This window comes from Sebastes fasciatus, chromosome 3 (genome assembly GCF_043250625.1).
Source record: "Sebastes fasciatus isolate fSebFas1 chromosome 3, fSebFas1.pri, whole genome shotgun sequence".
NCBI classification, from domain to species: domain Eukaryota; kingdom Metazoa; phylum Chordata; class Actinopteri; order Perciformes; family Sebastidae; genus Sebastes; species Sebastes fasciatus.
Window position 1 is genome coordinate 21,129,979 of NC_133797.1, and position 19,974 is coordinate 21,149,952.

The 19,974-nt window shown below is 43.6% G+C and overlaps 1 protein-coding gene across 7 annotated transcripts in view; it reads left to right on the plus strand.

Annotated features, from left to right (window-relative positions):
• The window catches only part of fat1a (FAT atypical cadherin 1a), an 83,859-nt gene that overhangs the window by 53,964 nt on the left and 9,921 nt on the right, over positions 1-19,974 (plus strand). For all 7 annotated transcript variants that reach the window (XR_012593260.1, XM_074629548.1, XM_074629547.1 and 4 more), the window contains 12 exons: positions 12-222; positions 802-4,875; positions 5,476-5,672; positions 5,796-5,949; positions 7,967-8,200; positions 12,070-12,456; positions 14,403-14,617; positions 15,949-16,086; positions 16,284-16,427; positions 18,045-18,242; positions 18,896-19,492; positions 19,681-19,903. Coding sequence is in view for 6 of the 7 variants with exons in the window: in XM_074629548.1 (XP_074485649.1) it covers positions 12-222; positions 802-4,875; positions 5,476-5,672; positions 5,796-5,949; positions 7,967-8,200; positions 12,070-12,456; positions 14,403-14,617; positions 15,949-16,086; positions 16,284-16,427; positions 18,045-18,242; positions 18,896-19,492; positions 19,681-19,903 (6,772 nt within the window). In the remaining variant the exon portion in view is untranslated. The remainder of the gene's footprint in view (positions 1-11; positions 223-801; positions 4,876-5,475; positions 5,673-5,795; positions 5,950-7,966; positions 8,201-12,069; positions 12,457-14,402; positions 14,618-15,948; positions 16,087-16,283; positions 16,428-18,044; positions 18,243-18,895; positions 19,493-19,680; positions 19,904-19,974) is intronic.

Below are 19,974 nucleotides of genomic sequence, written 5' to 3' on the forward strand. Positions count from 1 at the left end.
GTCTCTTCCAGGTTCGAGACCAGGACATCCCAGTAAAGAGGAACCTTGTGCGTGTTATTGTCAATGTGGATGACACCAATGACAATGCACCCTGGTTCATAGGCACACCTTACTCTGGCCGCGTGTTTGAATCTGCAGCCGTAGGCTCCGCCGTGCTCCAGGTCACAGCTCTTGACAAAGACAAGGGCCATAACGCAGAGATTGTCTACAGCATTGAATCAGGTAAATGCACACAAAGTTGCTGTTGAGCCACAATTTCCCTAGTTTTTGTTCTCATAGCAGAAAGCTTTCATTGTAAATGAATGCAAATGAAATCAGCTCGTAAAAAATGTATGAGTCATCTTGAGTCCTGCTGCCCACTGGATCTTGATCATGAATGGAATACTTTACAAAGGGTAGGAGAATATTGAAGACTTTGTCTAGAGGATCTCCAAACACATGAGGAATGGGTATATCCCGCCTCAGAATTTCCCACGATGTTTTTTTCCTACAATGCGCTGTTGTATGAGAACAAGAAACATGTGGCTATTAGCTTTTTGTTTGAATCCATGCATATTTGACATAGCTAAAATGACATAATGTAATTGAATTGTAGCTTGCTTTGTTTTGAGTCAAACTGACTTTAGGATGACTGGCTTGGAAAGGACATTAGCATTTCTGACATAACAAATGATAATTCTTTAGTTTTTTAACCCCATATGTTTTGCATTAATTACCAGGCACATATCACAGGTCAGAATGAAAAACATTTCTAGTAAAGCCACGTAAATATATTCTTCTTTTGTTGTCTCTTTCTTGCAGGAAATGTTGCAAACTCATTTGCCATCGACCTTGTTCTGGGGACAATTACAGTCGCCAAAGAGCTTGATCGCAACAGCAAGACCCTGTTTGAACTCACCGTTAAGGCATCTGATAGTGGAATACCTCCACTCTCCACTACAGCCACTGTGCAAATTTTGGTTACAGTTTCCGACAATGCAGCCCCCAGATTCAGCGAAAAAGAGTACTCTGCAGAAGTCAGCGAATCCGTCCATCCAGGAAGCTTTGTGAGCTTGGTCACAGCCGACAGCCAGTCGTCTGTTTTCTATCAAATAAAGGGTGGCAACATCAACAACGCATTTGATGTAAACCCTAACTCAGGTGTGGTTGTCACTCAGAAAGCTTTAGATTATGAGACCACTTCTCAATACAAGCTCATCATACAGGGCACCAACATGGCGGGACTTGGCAGCAACGTAACTGTTCTGATTCACCTAAAGGATGAAAATGACAATGCTCCAATTTTTCTCCAGAGGGAATTCAAAGGAGTAATCAGCGAGTCGGCCCCCATCAACAGTGTTGTTCTGACCCGTGAAAACACTCCTTTTGTCATCCGTGCCTCTGATGCTGATTGCGACCAGAATGCCATGCTCATCTACCAAATTGTCGAACCTTTTGCACATAACTATTTCGCCATTGACTCGAGCACCGGAGCCATCAGAATCACAACAGCTTTGGATTATGAACAGAGGAGTGTTTACCGCTTCACAGTCCAGGTCCATGATCTAGGAATGCCGCGCCTGTTTGCAGAGACACCGGCCAACGTGACCATTGAAGTCATCGATGTTAATGACTGTCCACCAGTTTTTGAACAAGAACTGTATGAGACAACCGTCATAGTGCCAACATACAAAGGCGTGGAAGTCGTTAAAGTCAACGCTACAGACTCAGACTCTGGGCCAAACTCCAAACTTCTCTTCTCCATCTCTGAGGGAAATATCGGTGATAAATTTAAAATCGATCCAATCACAGGCATCATTTCTATTCAGAACGTCACACAGCTCAGGAGCAGATATGAATTAAAGGTTAGGGTTTCTGATGGTAGATTTGCTGCTGTTGCAGCAGTCAAGATAAACGTGAAAGAAAACAAGGAGAGTAAGCTGAAGTTCACCAGGGAGTCCTACAAAGCCTACGTCCAAGAAAACCTCTCTGAGAAGAAAACACTAGCAGTCATTGCTGCTGTTGGGAACCAGGTGAACGAGCCCTTGTTTTACAGAATTTTGAACCCTGACAGCAGATTTGAAATCAGCCGCACATCTGGAGTAGTCTCAACCACTGGGAATCCATTTGACCGTGAGGCACGGGACACATTTGATATAGTTGTTGAGGTCACCAGAGAGGACAAAGCTGAAGATGGGGCTCACGTTCTAGTAACTGTGACAGTGGAGGATGTGAATGACAACAAACCTATGTTTGTGAACCTTCCTTATCACGCCCTGGTCCAGATGGACGCAGAGGAAGGCCAGGTCATCCGACAAGTCACAGCAGTGGACAAAGACATGGGCCCGAATGCAGATATCCATTATTACCTGACGGAACACCAGGAGCACTTTCAAATTAGCCCCTCTGGTGAAATCTCCCTCAAAAAGAAATTTGAGAAGGATTCGCTCAACACCGACTTTGTCATCGTTGTTATGGCAAAGGACAATGGAGAGCCAGCACTCTCAGCAGAAGTAGAAGTGCCAGTAACAGTGGTGAACAAAGCAATGCCTGTGTTTGAGAAGCCTTTTTACAGCATTGAAATCCCTGAAAACATTCAGTTACACACACCTGTGCTTCACGTCCAGGCCAATGATTCTGAAGGCCCTCGTATTGTGTACACCATCTCTGAAGGCGATCCTTTCAAACAGTTCTCCATCGATTTCAACACAGGTGTAATTCATGTGATTCAGCCTCTGGATTTTGAGACACATCCTGCCTATAAATTAAATGTAAGAGCCACAGATTCCCTGACTGGAGCACACTCTGAAGTGTTTGTTGACATCATACTGGAAGATATAAATGACAATGCCCCCGTGTTCCTGTCAAAGGTCTACTATGCCAATATTTCAGAGGCCTCTGTCATTGGTACGTCCATTTTGCAAGTTGATGCCAAAGATTCTGATACTGGTAATAACCAAGAAGTATTCTTTCAGCTGATTGAAGAAAAGGGCAAGAGTTCAGATTATTTCACCATTGACCGTGACACAGGAGTAATCTCTACAGCTCAAGTTCTTGATCATGAGGAGATCCAGCAGCACAAGTTGAGAGTCCGCGTTGTGGACGGAGGAGTTCCAGCCCTATCTAATGACGTCATTGTGACGATAGACGTCACCGACCTGAATGACAACGCTCCAGTATTTACAGAGCACATTTATAACACTACTATTAGCGAATTGGCCCCACGTGGACACTTCATCACCCAAGTCCAGGCATCTGATGCTGATAGCTCGGACTCTAATAAATTGGAGTTCTCCATTATATCCGGCAATGAGGATCAGAACTTTTCCATCGACAAACGCACAGGCGCCATTGCCATTTCCAACCACCGTAGGCCACATATGCAGCCTCTTTACAACCTCAATGTATCAGTATCAGACAGCGTATTCAGAAGCTCAGCCCTCGTCATGGTAACAGTAACTGGCGCCAACTTCCACAACCCCACTTTCTCTCAGGTGGACTATGTGGTAGAGCTTGTTGAAAACTCACCCATTGGTACCTTGGTAGCAGAAGCAAAGGCGACAGATGACGATGAAGGCATTTATGGGCAAATAACATACCAGATTGTCAATGACTTTGCAAAAGACAAGTTCTCCATCAATGAAAATGGAAAGATTGTCGCTCTTGAGAGCCTTGATCGTGAGAATAGCGTTGAAAAGGTTATTCCTATTTCTCTCATAGCTAAAGACGGCGGTGGAAAAGTAGGCTTTTCTGTAGTCAATGTCATTCTCACAGACGTCAATGACAACGCCCCACAATTCAGGGCAGCTGACTACAAAGCCACTATTGCATCAGACGTCCCAAGGGGAACCTCCGTGGTTAAAATTGCTGCTTCAGACATGGATGAGGGAAGCAATGCTGACATTGAGTACTCAATCGAAGCAGACGTTGAAAACGTGGGAGAGAACTTCGAAATCCACCCAACCTCTGGGGTCATTACAACCAAAGAGAGTCTCATTGGACTTGAAAATGAGCTCTATGCATTCTTTGTGAGGGCGAAGGATACCGGGAATCCACCCAAACATTCTGTTGTACAGGTTTACATCCGGATTGTTGCACCAGAGACACCAATCCCAAAATTCGCCGAACCACAGTACCGCTACACAATTGCAGAGGACCTTCCCATTGGCACGGAGATCGATGTAATTCAGGCTGAGAGCGAGCAACCAGTCGTTTACAGCCTTGTGAAGGGTGACACGCCCGAGAGCAATGAAGATGAGGTTTTTGTTGTAGACAGAGACAGCGGAGCTTTGAAGCTTCAGAAAAACCTCGACCATGAGACGACCAAATGGTACCAACTCACTTTGCTTTCCCAAACCAAACATGAGAACTATGAGATAGTGGCGTCTGTGAATGTTAACATCCAAGTGAAAGACCTTAATGACAACAAGCCCGTCTTTGAGTCAGACCCTTATGAGGCTGTCATTGTGGAAAACCTTCCGAGTGGGACTCAAGTGATCCAAGTCAAAGCCACCGACCAAGACTCTGGAACCAACGGCCATATTGTTTACAGCCTCGACTCCAAGCAGAACTCGCAGGAGATCTCAGAGCTGTTCGCTGTTAATAGTGAAACCGGATGGCTGACCACCTTAAAAGAGCTGGACCGCGAAAAGATGAGCAAATACACCGTCGCCATCCTAGCCACAGACCAAGGCGACAAAGTCCAACACAGTAATGGCACCAGAGTGGAGGTAACAGTCGCCGATGTGAACGACAACCCGCCCCGCTTCACCGCAGAGATCTACAAGGGCACAGTCAGTGAAGATGACCCTCCTCCCAGCGGGGTGATCGCCATCCTCAGCACCACAGATGATGATTCCGAGGACATCAATAAACATGTGAACTACTTCATCACAGGTGGGCGTTTATTTTTTTGCAAAACAGATAATTAGTAAGCCAAGGGAGTTTACTCCCTACCTCTTTGTGTAACAGTTTTTCATAAACAGAGCTTAGGGGGGATTATCCGTTTATGCCACTTAATATGATGATAATATCTCATCTTTGAAACATTACACAGTCCTATTATCTGTTAGGAGTCTGAGTTATCGCCTAATCTGCCGAAGCTCAAGGCAAATATTAAGGTCATCATAATACAGAAATGTATAATTATCTGAATAATGCTTTGAAATAGACTGGGGGAAAATACTTCCTCCGGTGCTAATTAGCAAGTGTGAATAACTATGCCAAGTCTGGGAATACTAAGGAATCAGAATCCAGCATTAGTTATTGTACTTTTTCTTGGTCTGCTTGTGTACCAAACATATTTGATTTAGAAATAAGGGTTTGCTTTGTGAAGTAGTGATGATTTCAGTAATTATTGATAGATATTTTGTGGAATGTGGTTTAGGATTCAGGACAGAGTCTCTTCCTTGTGTCTTTTTAATGACTCCGGCTGCTTACCTGCCTCTGAGGTGTTGATCATTCTGAAGTGGTATATTTCTTTTTAAAACCAAACAGGAGGGGACCCACTTGGCCAATTTGCCATCGAACACATTCAGAATGAATGGAAGGTCTCTGTCAGGAAGCCCTTGGACCGTGAAGAGAAGGACAATTATCTCCTTAACATCACTGCCAGTGACGGCATCTTTACTGCCAAAGCTGTCGTAGAGGTCAAGGTGCTGGATGCCAATGACAACAGCCCCGTATGCCAAAAGGTAAAGTCCATTTTTGTTCTCGGCTGTGTTGTAATTTCAGCACTTCAATTTGCATTTGTTGTGCCCTTTTCTTCCTGGTATTCACTTTCATCTCTTCCATTTTCCTTTTATCCCTCCCCCCAGTCCCTGTACAGCGAGAGCGTCCCAGAGGACTCCCCTGCCGGCAGGCTCATCCTGCAGGTCTCTGCCACAGATGCTGACATCCGCTCAAACGCCCAAATCTCTTATGAGCTCCAGGGAGTTGGATCTGAATTGTTCATCATTGACTCTGATACAGGTGTGTATCTGTGTGTTACCAAGACTGGATGCAAATGCTTATGTGTATGAAGAACAGTAATGATTGTAATACATTCCATATCATTAATGCATTTGCCCTTTCTTTCATTCTTAAAACATTTTTTGACCACAGTCATTGAGTTAGATTGTGTTCCAGCTGTGTTGCAGGTTATTCTGAATATTGAGAAGCAGTATGTGGGACACTCATGTTAAAGGGATAGTTTGAGTGTTTTGAAGTGGGGTTGTATGAGGTACTTATCCATAGTCAGTGTATTACCTACAGTAGATGACGGTCGGCACGGCCCCAGTTTGGAGAAGCAGACAGGAGTACCGACACCAGAGCAAAGCAATAAAGTGCTGTGGATGGGGCCGGCAAACTAAAACGTATTTTAGCCACCTAAAAGAAAGGCCCTCCTAAAAAAAAATATATCTGTTTTATTGTACGCTATATTTAGAATATTTTCACCGCTTCATCTTGCCGTCAGGCAGCCCTTTCCTTCTCCTTTCCGACAGGGAACTGAACTGAAAGTGAAATTTATCTATACTCTCTTCAAAGCCAGCAGGCCCAGATGACAAAACAGATAAGTTTCACTCTCAGTTCAGTTCCCCATCGTAAAATATTCTAAATATAGCATACACTTAAACGGAAAACAATTTTATTTAGGAGGACCTTTCTTTTAGGTGGCTAAAATAAGTTTTGCTGCCGGCCCTATCCACAGCACTGTATTGCTTTGCTTGCGTGCTGGTACTCTTGTCTGTTTCTCCGTGCCAACTGTCATCTAATGTGCACCCCCACTTCAAAACACCCAAACTATCCCTTTAAAGTCTCTCATGTACCACTCTTGGTCCTCTGCTTCGATCCTCAAAATCAAAAAGGCAGCTAAGCACGACAGCAGTCTTACATTCTACACTCTTAAGATTTGAGAGTTGTGATCCGTCTGGAAAATGTTAGTGTTTTGTTTTTTTTATTTGTGTTTCTGTATGCGCGTGAATCATTATCAGCAATAGAGGAGGCAAGCGTGTTTTCTTGTGCCCAGTTGTTATTTACTTATTCATTTTTAAAAGAGCCAAGAACATTTCCCCGCGGGGCAACTGATAGACCCACAGTGGCACTAAAACACAGAGTTGCACACTTAAATTGAATTTATGACCGCTATACTTCTTGCCCGCAAATAATTTCTTCTGGGAGACCCTCTAAATCAGCGATTCCATCTGGCTGCTCGGATGAAAAAAGAGAGAAGGGAAAAAAAGAAAAAAAAGAAAAACAATGCCAGTTAATCACCACCAACCTGGTTTTAAAATAAATGCCAAGTTAAAACACGGAAGGACAAAACAAACTAAGCCAGTAGATTTAAACAGCTATACAACATGTCTGCTGCTGCACAGAATCCCTAAGTAGCGACAAAACTCAGCTTTAATATGCTGAGAGACTGACACCAAGGCAACAATACCATCCAGCTTGGCAACCCTCAATATTGAGTTTCCAGCAGCAGTGCAACTGTGGAGAGGGGATGTTATTATTTTTTTTTTCAATGCATACAAGTAGGATTATTGCAGATGAGGACCGCCAAGAGGCTCTGGAGTTTTCCAAAGAGGTTGTGGTAACGTTGGCTGCCTCACATCCCAGGACACTTCCAAGCTGCTCTTAGCTGCCAACTCTGATGGTTTCCTTCATCCCCCCCACTCTCTTTGCCATTCTCCTCCTCCTCTCGCGCTTCAATTATTTATTTATTCCCCTCTTCTCACTCTTGAAGGCCATCCGTTTTTTGGATGTTTTTTGCTTGGTTAGTAGACAGCAGACAAGGGGGTTCCAGTGCTTTAGAGTATACATGATTTGTCCTCTTAGACATGAACTCAATCGCTTGATTAATTGCTTACACCGATTTTATATCTGTCTGCAAGTCAAATGTTTTTGAATCTTGTTCTTTAAATAGCAAATTATATCCTTCTACTACCTAAAGAGTAATATGTCTTTATGTGTGCGTATTTTGCTCAAAAGTCTTCTGTCTCACCTTCAGGGGAGTTGAAGACGTTACAGCCGCTGGACCGAGAGGACCAGGATGAGCACAGGTTCAGAGTGCGGGCGGTTGACGGAGGAGGACGGTACTGCGAGGCTGACATCCACATCGCGGTGGAAGACGTCAACGACAACCCGCCTCAGTTCTCATCCGATCCCTACACAATCACGGTCTTCGAGAACACAGAGACGGGCACATATGTGGCAAAACTGCTGGCAAACGATGTTGATACTGGTGAGTTTATTCTCAGGCACAATGTTTCCATGAAACGGTCAGTCTTATTACCTCAAAAAATGTAATGTACAGCAAGGAAATGAATCCATTACCTATTATAGCATTTCCAAAGCCCGCCCCCTTATTTACTGTAGCTACGCCTGTCAAGCTGTCCGTTCTCACACAGCATTGTGCAGCTTACAGTTATAACAGTGGCTGATTCAACACTCAAAATATTTTGCAATTTTTGAAATCTTGGGTCCTTGATTACAGACAGTGGTAAACATAAGCAGGCTTTTTCTAGCCAGCAGCCGTCCACTTTCCTGTTAGAAATGACAACTCATCAGCTGTAGTTCGCTAGCTAGTTAAGTTAATGTTAGATAGAAGTTAATGTTAACGTTGTCTTCATGTGTTGCTTGTTACTTGAGTAGTTGACTTCTTAACCCTGTAAACCTGTCCGTGGGCAAAAAGTAGGGATGCACGAGCCGACTCTCTTCAGTCCCAATACGATAGCGATACCTGAGCTTTGGATATCAGCTGATACCGGTACCGGTACCAGTGTTGAATTGATTTGCTTTCCGTGAAACAAAAAGTAACAAATACATAAATAAATAGATATACATTGTTATTTATTATTGAAATAATAAATGCTAAACCAGCAACTTGGTAAAAAAACTTCAAAATTAACAGGAATTACAAATCAGGTGTAAACCTTTTTAATGCAGCAACAAATTGATCAAAACTTAAACAGGAATTAAAATTCCACTACATCATGTATATAGTATATAAACATTGAATTGAATAGATCGACCCCATTATCATAACCGATAACAGATCCAGCTATTTGAGTCAGTATCTGCCAGATATTGGATATCGGTTCATCTCTAAAAAAAAAGTCAGCAACCTCATCAGTACCTCAGGCCAAGAAAAAGAAAAAAGAAAAAAACACGACACCACCCTCCAAAGTCCTTAATTGCTGAGTCTCACTTTTACTGCAGTGCCATGCACACTGCCTCAACATGTGGAACAACCCAAAATTTGACAGGCCTGCTCTGCCTAGTTACGGTTGCTAAGCCATGATTGAACACTTTTTTAATATTTAACTATGTTTTAGATTAAGTTTTGAGAGCTCTTGCTCTTCCCAAATGCCTGTACATCATGCTTAAAATGCACATCGAAAGGCAAACAAAGGCATTACTCTAGGACACCATTAAAAAAAGCACCTATGATTCATTTACCTTTCAAATGTATTTTTAGCGTCATGGTATACAGTATGCATATGCATCTTGACTAAATGCTGACTCGCAATGCACAGGTTATTATCTTCCCTTTATGCAACTGCATTACACTAAATGGCAAGAGGGAGGGATAACAAATGTGGAATTTCATGAATGATCAACCCCTCAAATTAAAAGCTCCATTACACTCTAATGAAATTCCTCTCTCTTCAAGCTGAATTCTCAAAAGGGCTGATTGCAATTTTCCATTTGCCTGCTGCAAAGCCACAGGGCCACATATTTATCTCCGGCGTCTTCACCTTTCAGCAAGCATTGGCAACCGCTGAGAGGCTCACATGTGGATAAGACTGAGAACTCACACCACGCAGTTAAACAGTCATTTAAGCTCCTTGAGACTTTACCCTGGAAACTATTGGACCTGCCTTTCCAGATTAAAGCTCTAGTTTAGTGGAGCACAAACCGTTCGACGCCCTCTCTTTCTATTTCCCTTTTTCAGTCCCTCGTTTTGGGGTGGACTGACAGCTTGACAGAATGAAACGGATGCTAGAATTGGGTCCCTCAGAGAGAAACCTTAAATGGTGAATGGAAAGTGTCGGTATTAAGACATTTCTTCCCTCGGGCTTTGCTGGCACAAAAGTTGCTTCACATTTTGAATATCAAGGATGAGGATACTTGAAGGAGGGGTGGAGAAAAAAGGTGCTTCCTGCAGTTTAGCCAGGGGCAATAATTATTTAGAGTTACACTGAGTGAAAGCAGAGGGGGATTTGATTAGTATTTCTCTCACGTGTGGGTATCGTACACATCAAGAGCTCTTTTTTTGTGTGTCTGTCTAGTATTTTTTGATTTAGGTGCAAGCTTGAAGCCCAAGCGGCAAGTCTCAAGCTACATGTAGCGTGTACAAGAAGAATTAGACCTTGTAGCTTTGACCCAGTTCACTCAGGCTTCAGTCAACTGTCTTAGCAAGCAAACATCAAAATGTGAAGCCTCCTCCGAAGAGAAAAGACTTGCTTTATCTTCCATCGATATTTGACTGTGCATATCTTTGCAAGGACTCCTTCTTGGCACTGGCTGCTGTGTGCCACTGCCTCAATGATCCACCTGCCCATTTGGCTGGAAGATGTTTGATTCTTACCCACATTGCTGCTCCTCAGTTCAGCCTGCTGTTACGATCTCTGAAAGGCAGCACTTATCAGTGCAGAATGGTTATGAACCAGACAGACAAACAGATCCAGACTGGTGGCTTTGATCTGATAAACTAAAGCTATGCGAGGACACATTCCTTCTCTGATTCCGCTTCATCCTTTATCACTCTTTGCCTGGATCTTGTTCTTGGAAAATCTTGCCTCCAATACTGTAGATATGGATGTCTTAAATTGCCAGCTGTCCTCAAAATGAAATCTGTCGTTGTTGCTTTGAAGATCAGTGTGCAGTTATCATGTTTGCTTTTAGCAATATTACAGAGATTTACATGAATAAAGGTGCCGTACAACGTTCTCTTTAAAGGGGAACTACGCCCATTTTCAAAATTCATACATGTTATTTCAAGGGTTTAAGACAGTCCAAAAATATTATAACTCTATATATAATAATATAATAACTCTCCTCCAAATCCAACAACTAGAGAGCTAAGCCTCAAACTTGTGATGTCATAGGGTATAAAGTGTGGAACTGCTCCATAGACAAAAACTGTGTCTCAATTCGGACACTTCCGTTAGTACTCTTCAATGTAGTAAACTGTGCACACTATGTACTTACTTGCGTAGAGTGTGAATTTCGACAGGGTAGCACACGGCTGTTGTGTACTCACTGGAAGCTCGGTAGATCAGCTGGTGATTGCCAGCCATGGACATCACGCCGTATTGGCAGGAATTCAATTCAGATGGATAAATTAACCCAATAATGGCTTTTATCATGACAAAGAAGTTGCCGGTTAACGTTCTATCAATCGACTCATTCCAGCTCAACTTTGATATTAAACAATCCAGCCACGGGAATGAGATGAGCATACGATCATAAACATATCTGTATGAGGCAATACAGCCAATCGAGATTCAGAACAATTCACTCAACCACCATTAAGCAATTGTCTCAAGGATGATCAGACCAGACAAAAGTGATGGAAAACAGTATAAGCATGGCTCCCCGTGGTCATCTCCCCAGCACGATAATGAGATCCACGGAGGACGGGGGCACTTACTTGATAAATGGGAATATAATGGCGTATTCCAAATGGGGGCCACCTGCAGAAAGGCATTATGATTATTATTGTGATCCGTCTCTGTCTTGTTGCTGGGAGCGTCTTGCTGGTGGGAGGACATGAGTTATGAGGATGGCATGGATTAGACGTTTACAGCTCCTGTTTATCAGGGACTGTGTGAAAGATGGATGTGTCGTAAAGAGAGTAGAGGGTGATGATTTTAATCATTCAAGAATCAATACATCAGTATAAAAATCAATATGCTTGTCACGCCCTGTACTTACAGGAGTATTTCTGTTGATGTGGCTGTTCATCTTAAAGGTGAAGATAACATTTTACTCAGCAGTTTAATTGCTGAGATCTGGTTACAGGGACGGGAATTAGTTGTCAAAACTACAAAAATAAGATTCACATTGTAAAACAAATATCCAATTGTCCTTTTTCTGTCATCCCAGGTCTTAACAGCGACATCCTCTACTCATTGGTCGATTCTGTTGATGGATTTTTCTCAATTGACGACCACACCGGTGTAATAAGCCTGGAGCGTCCCCTAGACCGCGAGGCGCAGGCGACATATGAGCTGAAGGCCCGCGCCAGTGACCAGGGCTCGCCACGCCTCTCCTCGCTGTGCCAGGTGGTGATCTCCGTCCTGGACATCAACGACAATCCACCGGTGTTTGAGCACCGTGAATACACGGCTACCGTGTCTGAGGATGTGGCGGCGGGCACGCAGCTGCTCAGAGTGCAGGCAGCCAGCCGGGACACGGAGGCTAACGGAGAGATCTCTTACGGCATCATCAGTGGGAATGAGCACGGCATGTTCAGCGTGGATCCACGCACTGGTATGTGGTAGCATGAAATAGATGACTTTTCTTTTATATATTCTTTTAGCTCAGCTCTTAGCTTTCTCCCTGTTGGTGATGTAACAAATAAATTAGTACTTAGTACTTTCAATCCAATTATATTGGATATTGACTTCTAAAAAAAACATCAGATAGGTTAACCAAATTAAATGACATTTTACGACAAGCACCGCAGGGGTTAAAGGTACCCTGTGCAGTTTTTGACCTGCCGAGGTTTCACACTATTGCACTGATCAACAGTTGGTGTCTGAAGCGCGCGAAGAAGCATAATGCTGTGTTCACACCAAACAAAAGCCAATTATCGCCTTGCGTTACTCACGCACGTTTGACCGTGGGATCATTTGTGTTTATTTGCATCAGTGGAAGTCCCAGATACGTCGGAAAACTAAACACTGTCGTATCTGGTTTCATAACATCACCCTGAGGCGCTCGTTGAATTTCACCGAGCTGTATTCACTGTATCTAGCAAGCCACACGTCGGCTGGTTTTCTACAGCATTATAAACCCAAAATAAACAGATGTTGATGTGATTTAATTGCAATAAACGGATGAAAAGGATGCCGTCATAAATACATCATGACATCGATTTGTAAAAAGTCTGAATTCATGCTTTGTCAGGTCTGTCCGCATGGCGGCAAGCAAGCAGCTTTTAAAATGCTTGTTTTCTGAATGGAGTTTGGTGGATCAGTGCCAGGATATGCTAACTTTGTAGCTGCTCCATCAACACTCCAAATAACGTCATAAATACAGCACCGACGTTATAGTTTATACAATAAACCGTCTGTGGTTTTATACACATACAGTACATTTACACACATAGAGTTTTGTCCGGTCTCTGTACAAATATGAGGTACCATCTTAGAGCTCTGGGCAAAGATTGTATATTGCCAAGAAGTGAAAGTCAGTTGTTTGTTCCATTGCAACATCAGCGCCCAGCAGCAAAGCTATGCTTCCGGCATTTTGGACTGAAAAGGAGTAAAACGTCCGCCTAAAAAGTGCCATAGAAAAGAAAAACAAAATTATTTTTATTATATTGTCATATTCTACCGAAATGGTCTGTGTTGAACAATTAAATATCATAATAATGTAATAAGCATTTTCAGTCCAAAATGGCAGCAGCGGCTGTTGTAAAAAAACACAGGAGTTTCGTCTCTTTGCTTCTATGCTCTTTGCTCTGGGTGCCCACTGACAGCTCCAATATTTGTTTCCTCCATTTCTGATTCAACGACATCAGGACGTCAGTGACGACAGGAGAAGAATCTCAACGCTGAAAGTTTTTCTTGACACAACGTCACGCAAATTTCCCGCTTGAGTTTAAATATTTAAACTTGCGTCATTTGCGTCGGCTGGTGTGAATTTACGTCTACTCGCGTCTTTGCATTGACTTTGTATGTAATCGCGGCGCGCAAAGTTCCCTTTGCATTTGGTGTGAGCACACCATTAAAATACGGCAACAAAAGCAATGAAGAGGAAGACCGCTACTAATTTGTTAAAAAAAAAACGCTTTTTACAAGAGGAAGGAAATATGTTAATCAGGCATTTTGTAAGGCTTCAAGGATACACACAATACAGATTCTTTTGTTTACAAAAAAACTCCTTGGGCTACAGGGAGTCAAACATCAAGAGCTTCATCGCCCATGCTCTGTAATTGTTGTTGAGTCTACACAGTCTGCATTCCTGTCTTAACATTACCACGGCATCATGCTAAATTGCCATGGGGAAGGAATGACTCACAGTAGGTTATCCCTCTGCAGAAAATGCTGCAAATACAATACATCAAAATAAAGAACAGTGTGTGTCATCAAATTGATTTATGTTTTTTGGTATATTTTGGGATCATATGTGGGTTTTTTAACATTTAGAGAACACAATGTGATTTCAGCTCTCCTGACCTTATTGACTCTCTGCTGTCTCTTTGTCCTCAGGTGACATCTTTGTGATTGAGCCGTTGGACTACGAGGTGTCCCATGAATACTACATCACCATCGAGGCTACCGATGGTGGATCCCCACCGCTCAGCGACATGGCCACCGTGAACATCAACCTGACTGATGTCAATGACAACAGACCTGTCTTCAGCCAAGACGTCTACACAGCCGTCGTCAGCGAGGACACTGAGCTGGGGAGGACTGTGATGGCGGTAAGAATATACATACTATACAATAGATGCTTGTTTTAAGTATTAAGTATTATTACTATAAAGCTGTATGCAGGGTGAAAGACGGTTTATTCTCTCTCTCTCTCAACTTTCCTCCAGCTAGATCCGTCAGTTTGTTCACCTTCTCGCCCAGTCGTTCATTTACTCCCTCGCAGCCTCTCTCCTCTCTGCCCATTACTCACAGCATACAAAATCACATATCTGCACATGTGGCAAATCACCATCTGGTGGCACAGCTATATTAGGACCGATGCTCTTCATGCTCACTGCACCCCTGTTCTCGTGCATTATCTGACACACATGCTCAAACAGTTTAATTGAAAAGCATTTGACTCATTAAGCCCCCATCCTAGATAAGGCATTCTCTACGTTTTGCATGTTAAATTCTCTCGCTGTCCACCTCTCCTCCTTCCCCTCATAAAAGACCTCTGCTTATGGCCATTTATCTGTGTGTCTAATGTACCTGAATATAAATTATCCATCACAAAATTAGATTTTAATGCCTGCCATTGTCTCATACTTAAATCTTCACTGTCGGCTGATTTCCCTGGGGATTCCTTTCAATATGTGACGGTCGGTGGGTTTTAAGACTGTGAATGTTTTGGAGGAGGGTGCGTAATAGAAAGTAAAGGTTGTATGCATCTATATGATGTTGTGATAGTAGGGCTGCAACCCCCATCTGATAAGATTTTTACTTTGAGATGTTTTATTACAGAAAGTGTATGCAACCCATGGCCAAAATAGTCATACATTCAGTCATTGTATTACTTATGGATGGAATTATAGTGAAAATAATGATTCCCCTGTTTATTGGGGATCCCTGGATCTCCCCCAAGGGATCCCTGGGGGTCCCCAGACCCCACTTTGGGAACCACTGGGTTTAAGCACTATAGTAGTGTTTTGAAGCTCCTACAAACTTGGTATTCTGTCTAAAAGTATTTCTGTCTCTAACAATAAATATGTCAAAAATAAACAATAGTGGTAGAAACTGTGTGGGTGTGGTTTTCCACAATCCACCCACAGTCATCAGATTTTAATTCAAATATTACTAAATTCTGATTGGTGCATGAAATTATATGACATCATGTTTTTTCCTACTAAGTCCCATCCACTTTAAACTGGTGAAGAGCACACACAACTCAAATATAGAAATCACTCCTGTGAAATAACCAGATTTCTTCGTGCAGTAAGAAGCTGATTGAGAAAATAGTTTTTTATGGCCTTTAACACATATGTTAACACAACATATACAAGCAAATGTATTATATTATACCATGATTGATCGTTGTTTTGATTGTTTGATTGATCCAAAGGTGGTGGCTGAGGATCTCGACGGGCCTTCTTACGATCACGTGCGGTACTCCATCGTGGACGGCAACCAAGGCAGCCCATTCACCATCGATCCGGTCAGAGGAGAGCTCAAAGTTGCTCGCCAGCTGGACAGAGAGAGAGTAAGAGAAACAGCCGATACAATGCTGACTGTACACGCAGAGTTTAATCCACCGAGGAACTAATTGCACTCTATGCAGAATCCAATCAGAGTCATGTCAGGCCTAATAGGGAAGCTTGTTTACTGATCTCAGCTGCTTTATTGCTTACAAAAGCAGCTCTGCCTATGTCTGCTAATACTCCCCCCTCTCTTTCTCAGACTTCAGGGTACACTCTGATGGTGGTAGCCTCGGACAACGGGTCGCCCCCTCTTTCCAGCAGCGCCATGATCAACATAGACATCTCGGACATCAATGACAACCCGCCGCTCTTCTCCCAGGCCAACTACAGCCTCATCATCCAGGTGAGAGGGGTGGAAAGGGGTCAGAGTAGATGGCTGATTAGAGGAGGAGGAGAGGATGAGAATGAGGTAGATGGAAAGAGAGAAAGAGAGGGGGAGGTGCAGAGGAGATTGCAGTGGACACAGAGAGAGGGATTAACAGGGAGGAATAATGGGAGAGTGTGCGACTAGAATGTCAAGAAGCAGGTAGGAGGTTGGAGGAAGAACAGAGGTAAGGACAGGGGAGAAAGAAGAGGGGCGGGGAATTAAAAAGACAGGCTGCATCTTAAGTATAAGAATTCAGATAAGAGATGGAAGGGAAAGGCTGTAAGGCAGGAGTGATGAAGAGCAATGTGCAAGATACCGACCTGATAATGGATGGTTGACTGGAGTAAATGTGTGAGAATAAAAATGAAAGAAGATGCATCTGTAGTACAGTTTGGGAGATCAAAAAAATAATGATTCGAAAGGCAGGATGGGAGATGATTCATTTCCAATTTATCCTGTCTGTTTAGAAAACTGAAAAAAGCAATTTAAAAGATGCTGCGAGGTGGCACCACACACATCGTACACAGCTCAAGCACTTAAGGATGAAACATTGTTTTGCCTCTGAAAACAGTCTTGACTGGCTTTTTTTTTTGACTTACTATGGATCCTTGTGATCAAAGTGAAGCACAAAATCACACTAAAACAGAACAAGTAGGGTACAGAGGGGACACACTGTACAGTACACACCACCAGGAACAACTGGAGTTGAGAATGAACGCGAGTTTTGAGTCAGGTCTTGAAAGAGTCAACAGAAGTGACAGATCTGAAGCCCATTCAGGGACACTAAACACTAAAGACAGCCTTAATTTTGAAACTGTCCCTTTTACTGGGACAGTAAAAGTCATGTGCCTCTGTGTCCTCCGGTGCCCTCCGGTGCTCCTAATGGCATCTGCAAGATTTCACAGACTGGAGGAAAACAATCAATCAGAGCTGATCTGGATCCTGTTGTCTCTGAGCAGCTGTCAATCACTCGCAAACTCCGATCAAGCGGTCAAACTAGGCAGCGCTGATCAAATATGAATCAATATTCTGTTACTGTAATGCCTATTTCTTGCCTCAAATGTTTTCAGAAACATCTTGTAGTGTACTATTTAGCTGTAAAATGAAAAAGTTTGTGACCCGGCAGCCACGTGGAGATCTGTTGAAGAAATACCAAGCACCGCCCACCAGCTGGAGCACAGCCAATAGGAACACTCTCTCTCTGAACTGACCTGTGATTGGCCAAAGTCTCCCGTCATGGGCTAGGTGTTTAAAAGCCTGAAAACAGAGCCATGAGGAGGTGCAGAAGTCTCATTTTCTCTCAGAGCACTTCAATAACAATAGGCTGAAAGGTTACTATGGAATTTAAAAAAAATAATATTCTGCCTATATCTGGTGGTTAAAAAGTGGAAAAAAGCTAAATTCTTTCCATTTCCCAAAAAATTCAGTTATTTAATGTTTAAAAGTCACCGATACATTTTCTCTCACATCAGCAATCTTCCGTAGGTGCACATCTTAACGTTTGAAAAACATTACATTATAGAGTTGAAGAGCATCAGGTGAACCACCTCCTCTCGTCAGGAACATTAAACACACTTCTCTTGTGTCCCGCAGGAGAATCGACCGAAAGGCACGAGTGTTCTCCAGCTCACCGTAACCGATCGGGACGCTTCCCACAACGGCCCACCTTTCACCTTCGCCATTGTGGACGGGAACGAGGGCGATGCTTTCCACATCAATCAGGAGGGAGCTCTAGTGGCCGTGGGGGCGCTGAATAGGAAAAGTAAAGAACACTACCTACTTCAAGCACAGGTGAGTCACAGCGCCGAGGAGGAGTTGAGAGGTTGTATTGATTTAACCGTCAAGCCACAGCAACCTGATCTATTTGTCTTCCCTCTCTGTACCTTTTCTCTGTCATGCTCACTCTTACTCTTTCCCCCCCCAGTAGCCATGTTAGTCTCTCCATCTTTTAAAGCTTTAAAATATATTCTAAATAAAGCTTTTCACTGTGCAAACAGCTGTTTCTAAGACGCTGAATTGAAAGCTGCTGCATCAGAGTGCATCTCACAGGGGAATCATAAATCAAAGACTTTTGCTTTGCGTGTGGATCACGTGTGTTGCCGGGTGTTGATGTGTCACCTAAGAGGAAAGAACAGGGAAGAAAAATAAACGAGTGGGCAGATGGGATATGAAATGTGAGCGTGATGTCTTGTTACACGAAATGCACACTCATGGTTGTTTTTTTTTCTTGCAGAACTGACGACTATCTGTGTGAAAGTGTGACTGTTAAAATGCATGATCTGGAGATGTTTTGTTGGCTTTAATATCCAGTGCACCTACTGTGTGTAGATGAACTTAGGGATATCAGTGAAAGAGCTTGATTGCCCTCTGCTGTTGGGAAAATAAAGCTTGCAGATAAAAACTTACAGAGCACAATATTTCCTCGTGTCTTTTCTCATGTTCAGGTGTCAGACAGCGGCAAACCTCAGCTCTTTTCCACCGCCTTCATCAGCGCACGCATCATCGAGGAGAGCGTCTACCCTCCTGCCATTCTCCCACTCGACATCTTCGTGACCACCGCCGGCGACGAGTACCCCGGAGGCGTCCTGGGCAAGATCCACGCCACCGACCAGGACATCTACGACACCCTCACCTACAGCCTCGCCCCCTCTTCCTCCTCATCCTCAGAGGAGAGCAGCGCCTTGTTTTCAGTCTCCGCCTCTGACGGTAAAGTCATCGCCCTGCGGCCGCTCGACGTGGGCCACTACCCTCTCAATGTGACGGTGACTGATGGGCGTTTCACCGCGGCGGCGGATGTCAACGTGCACGTCAGACAAGCAACTCGTCAGGCCCTGGACAACTCTATCGCGGTGCGCTTTGCAAATATCAACCCCGAGGAGTTTATCGGGGACTACTGGCGCAACTTCCAGCGGGCGCTGAGGAACATCGCCGGAGTCAGGAGGAGTGAAGTCCAGCTAGTGAGTCTGCAGCCTTCAGAGCAAGGAGATCTGGATGTGCTGCTGGCTCTAGAGAGATCTGGCAGCCCCTATCAATCTCAGGAGGTAAAGAGATCATGTTACCAAACTGTTATTTTGTTATTGGGCTGCAACGAGTGTCAGAAAGTGTCAGAAATTTGTGTAAAATGCCAAAGGTGATGTCTTAAAATCACTTATTTCGTCCAACAAACATATCCAAAACCCAAACATATTCAGTCTGCGATGACATAAAATCATGTTTCACTTGTCTTCAGGTGGTCTTCCGTAAGCTGAACTCCTCTGCGGCAGTGATCGAAGAGATGACGGGGGTTCGAATCGTACGAGTGGTGCAGAAGCTGTGTGCAGGTCTGGACTGCCCGTTGAGCTTCTGCGACGAGGTCATCTCCCTGGACAAGACCGCCATGTCCACTTACAGCACGGCTCGCCTCAGCTTCGTCACCCCGCGACACCTGAGGACTGCGACCTGCCAGTGTGAAGGTAGACTAATTACACCTCATATACACACAGATGCACATTTAATAACCGTTAGAAACTCCCATTCTGAGTGG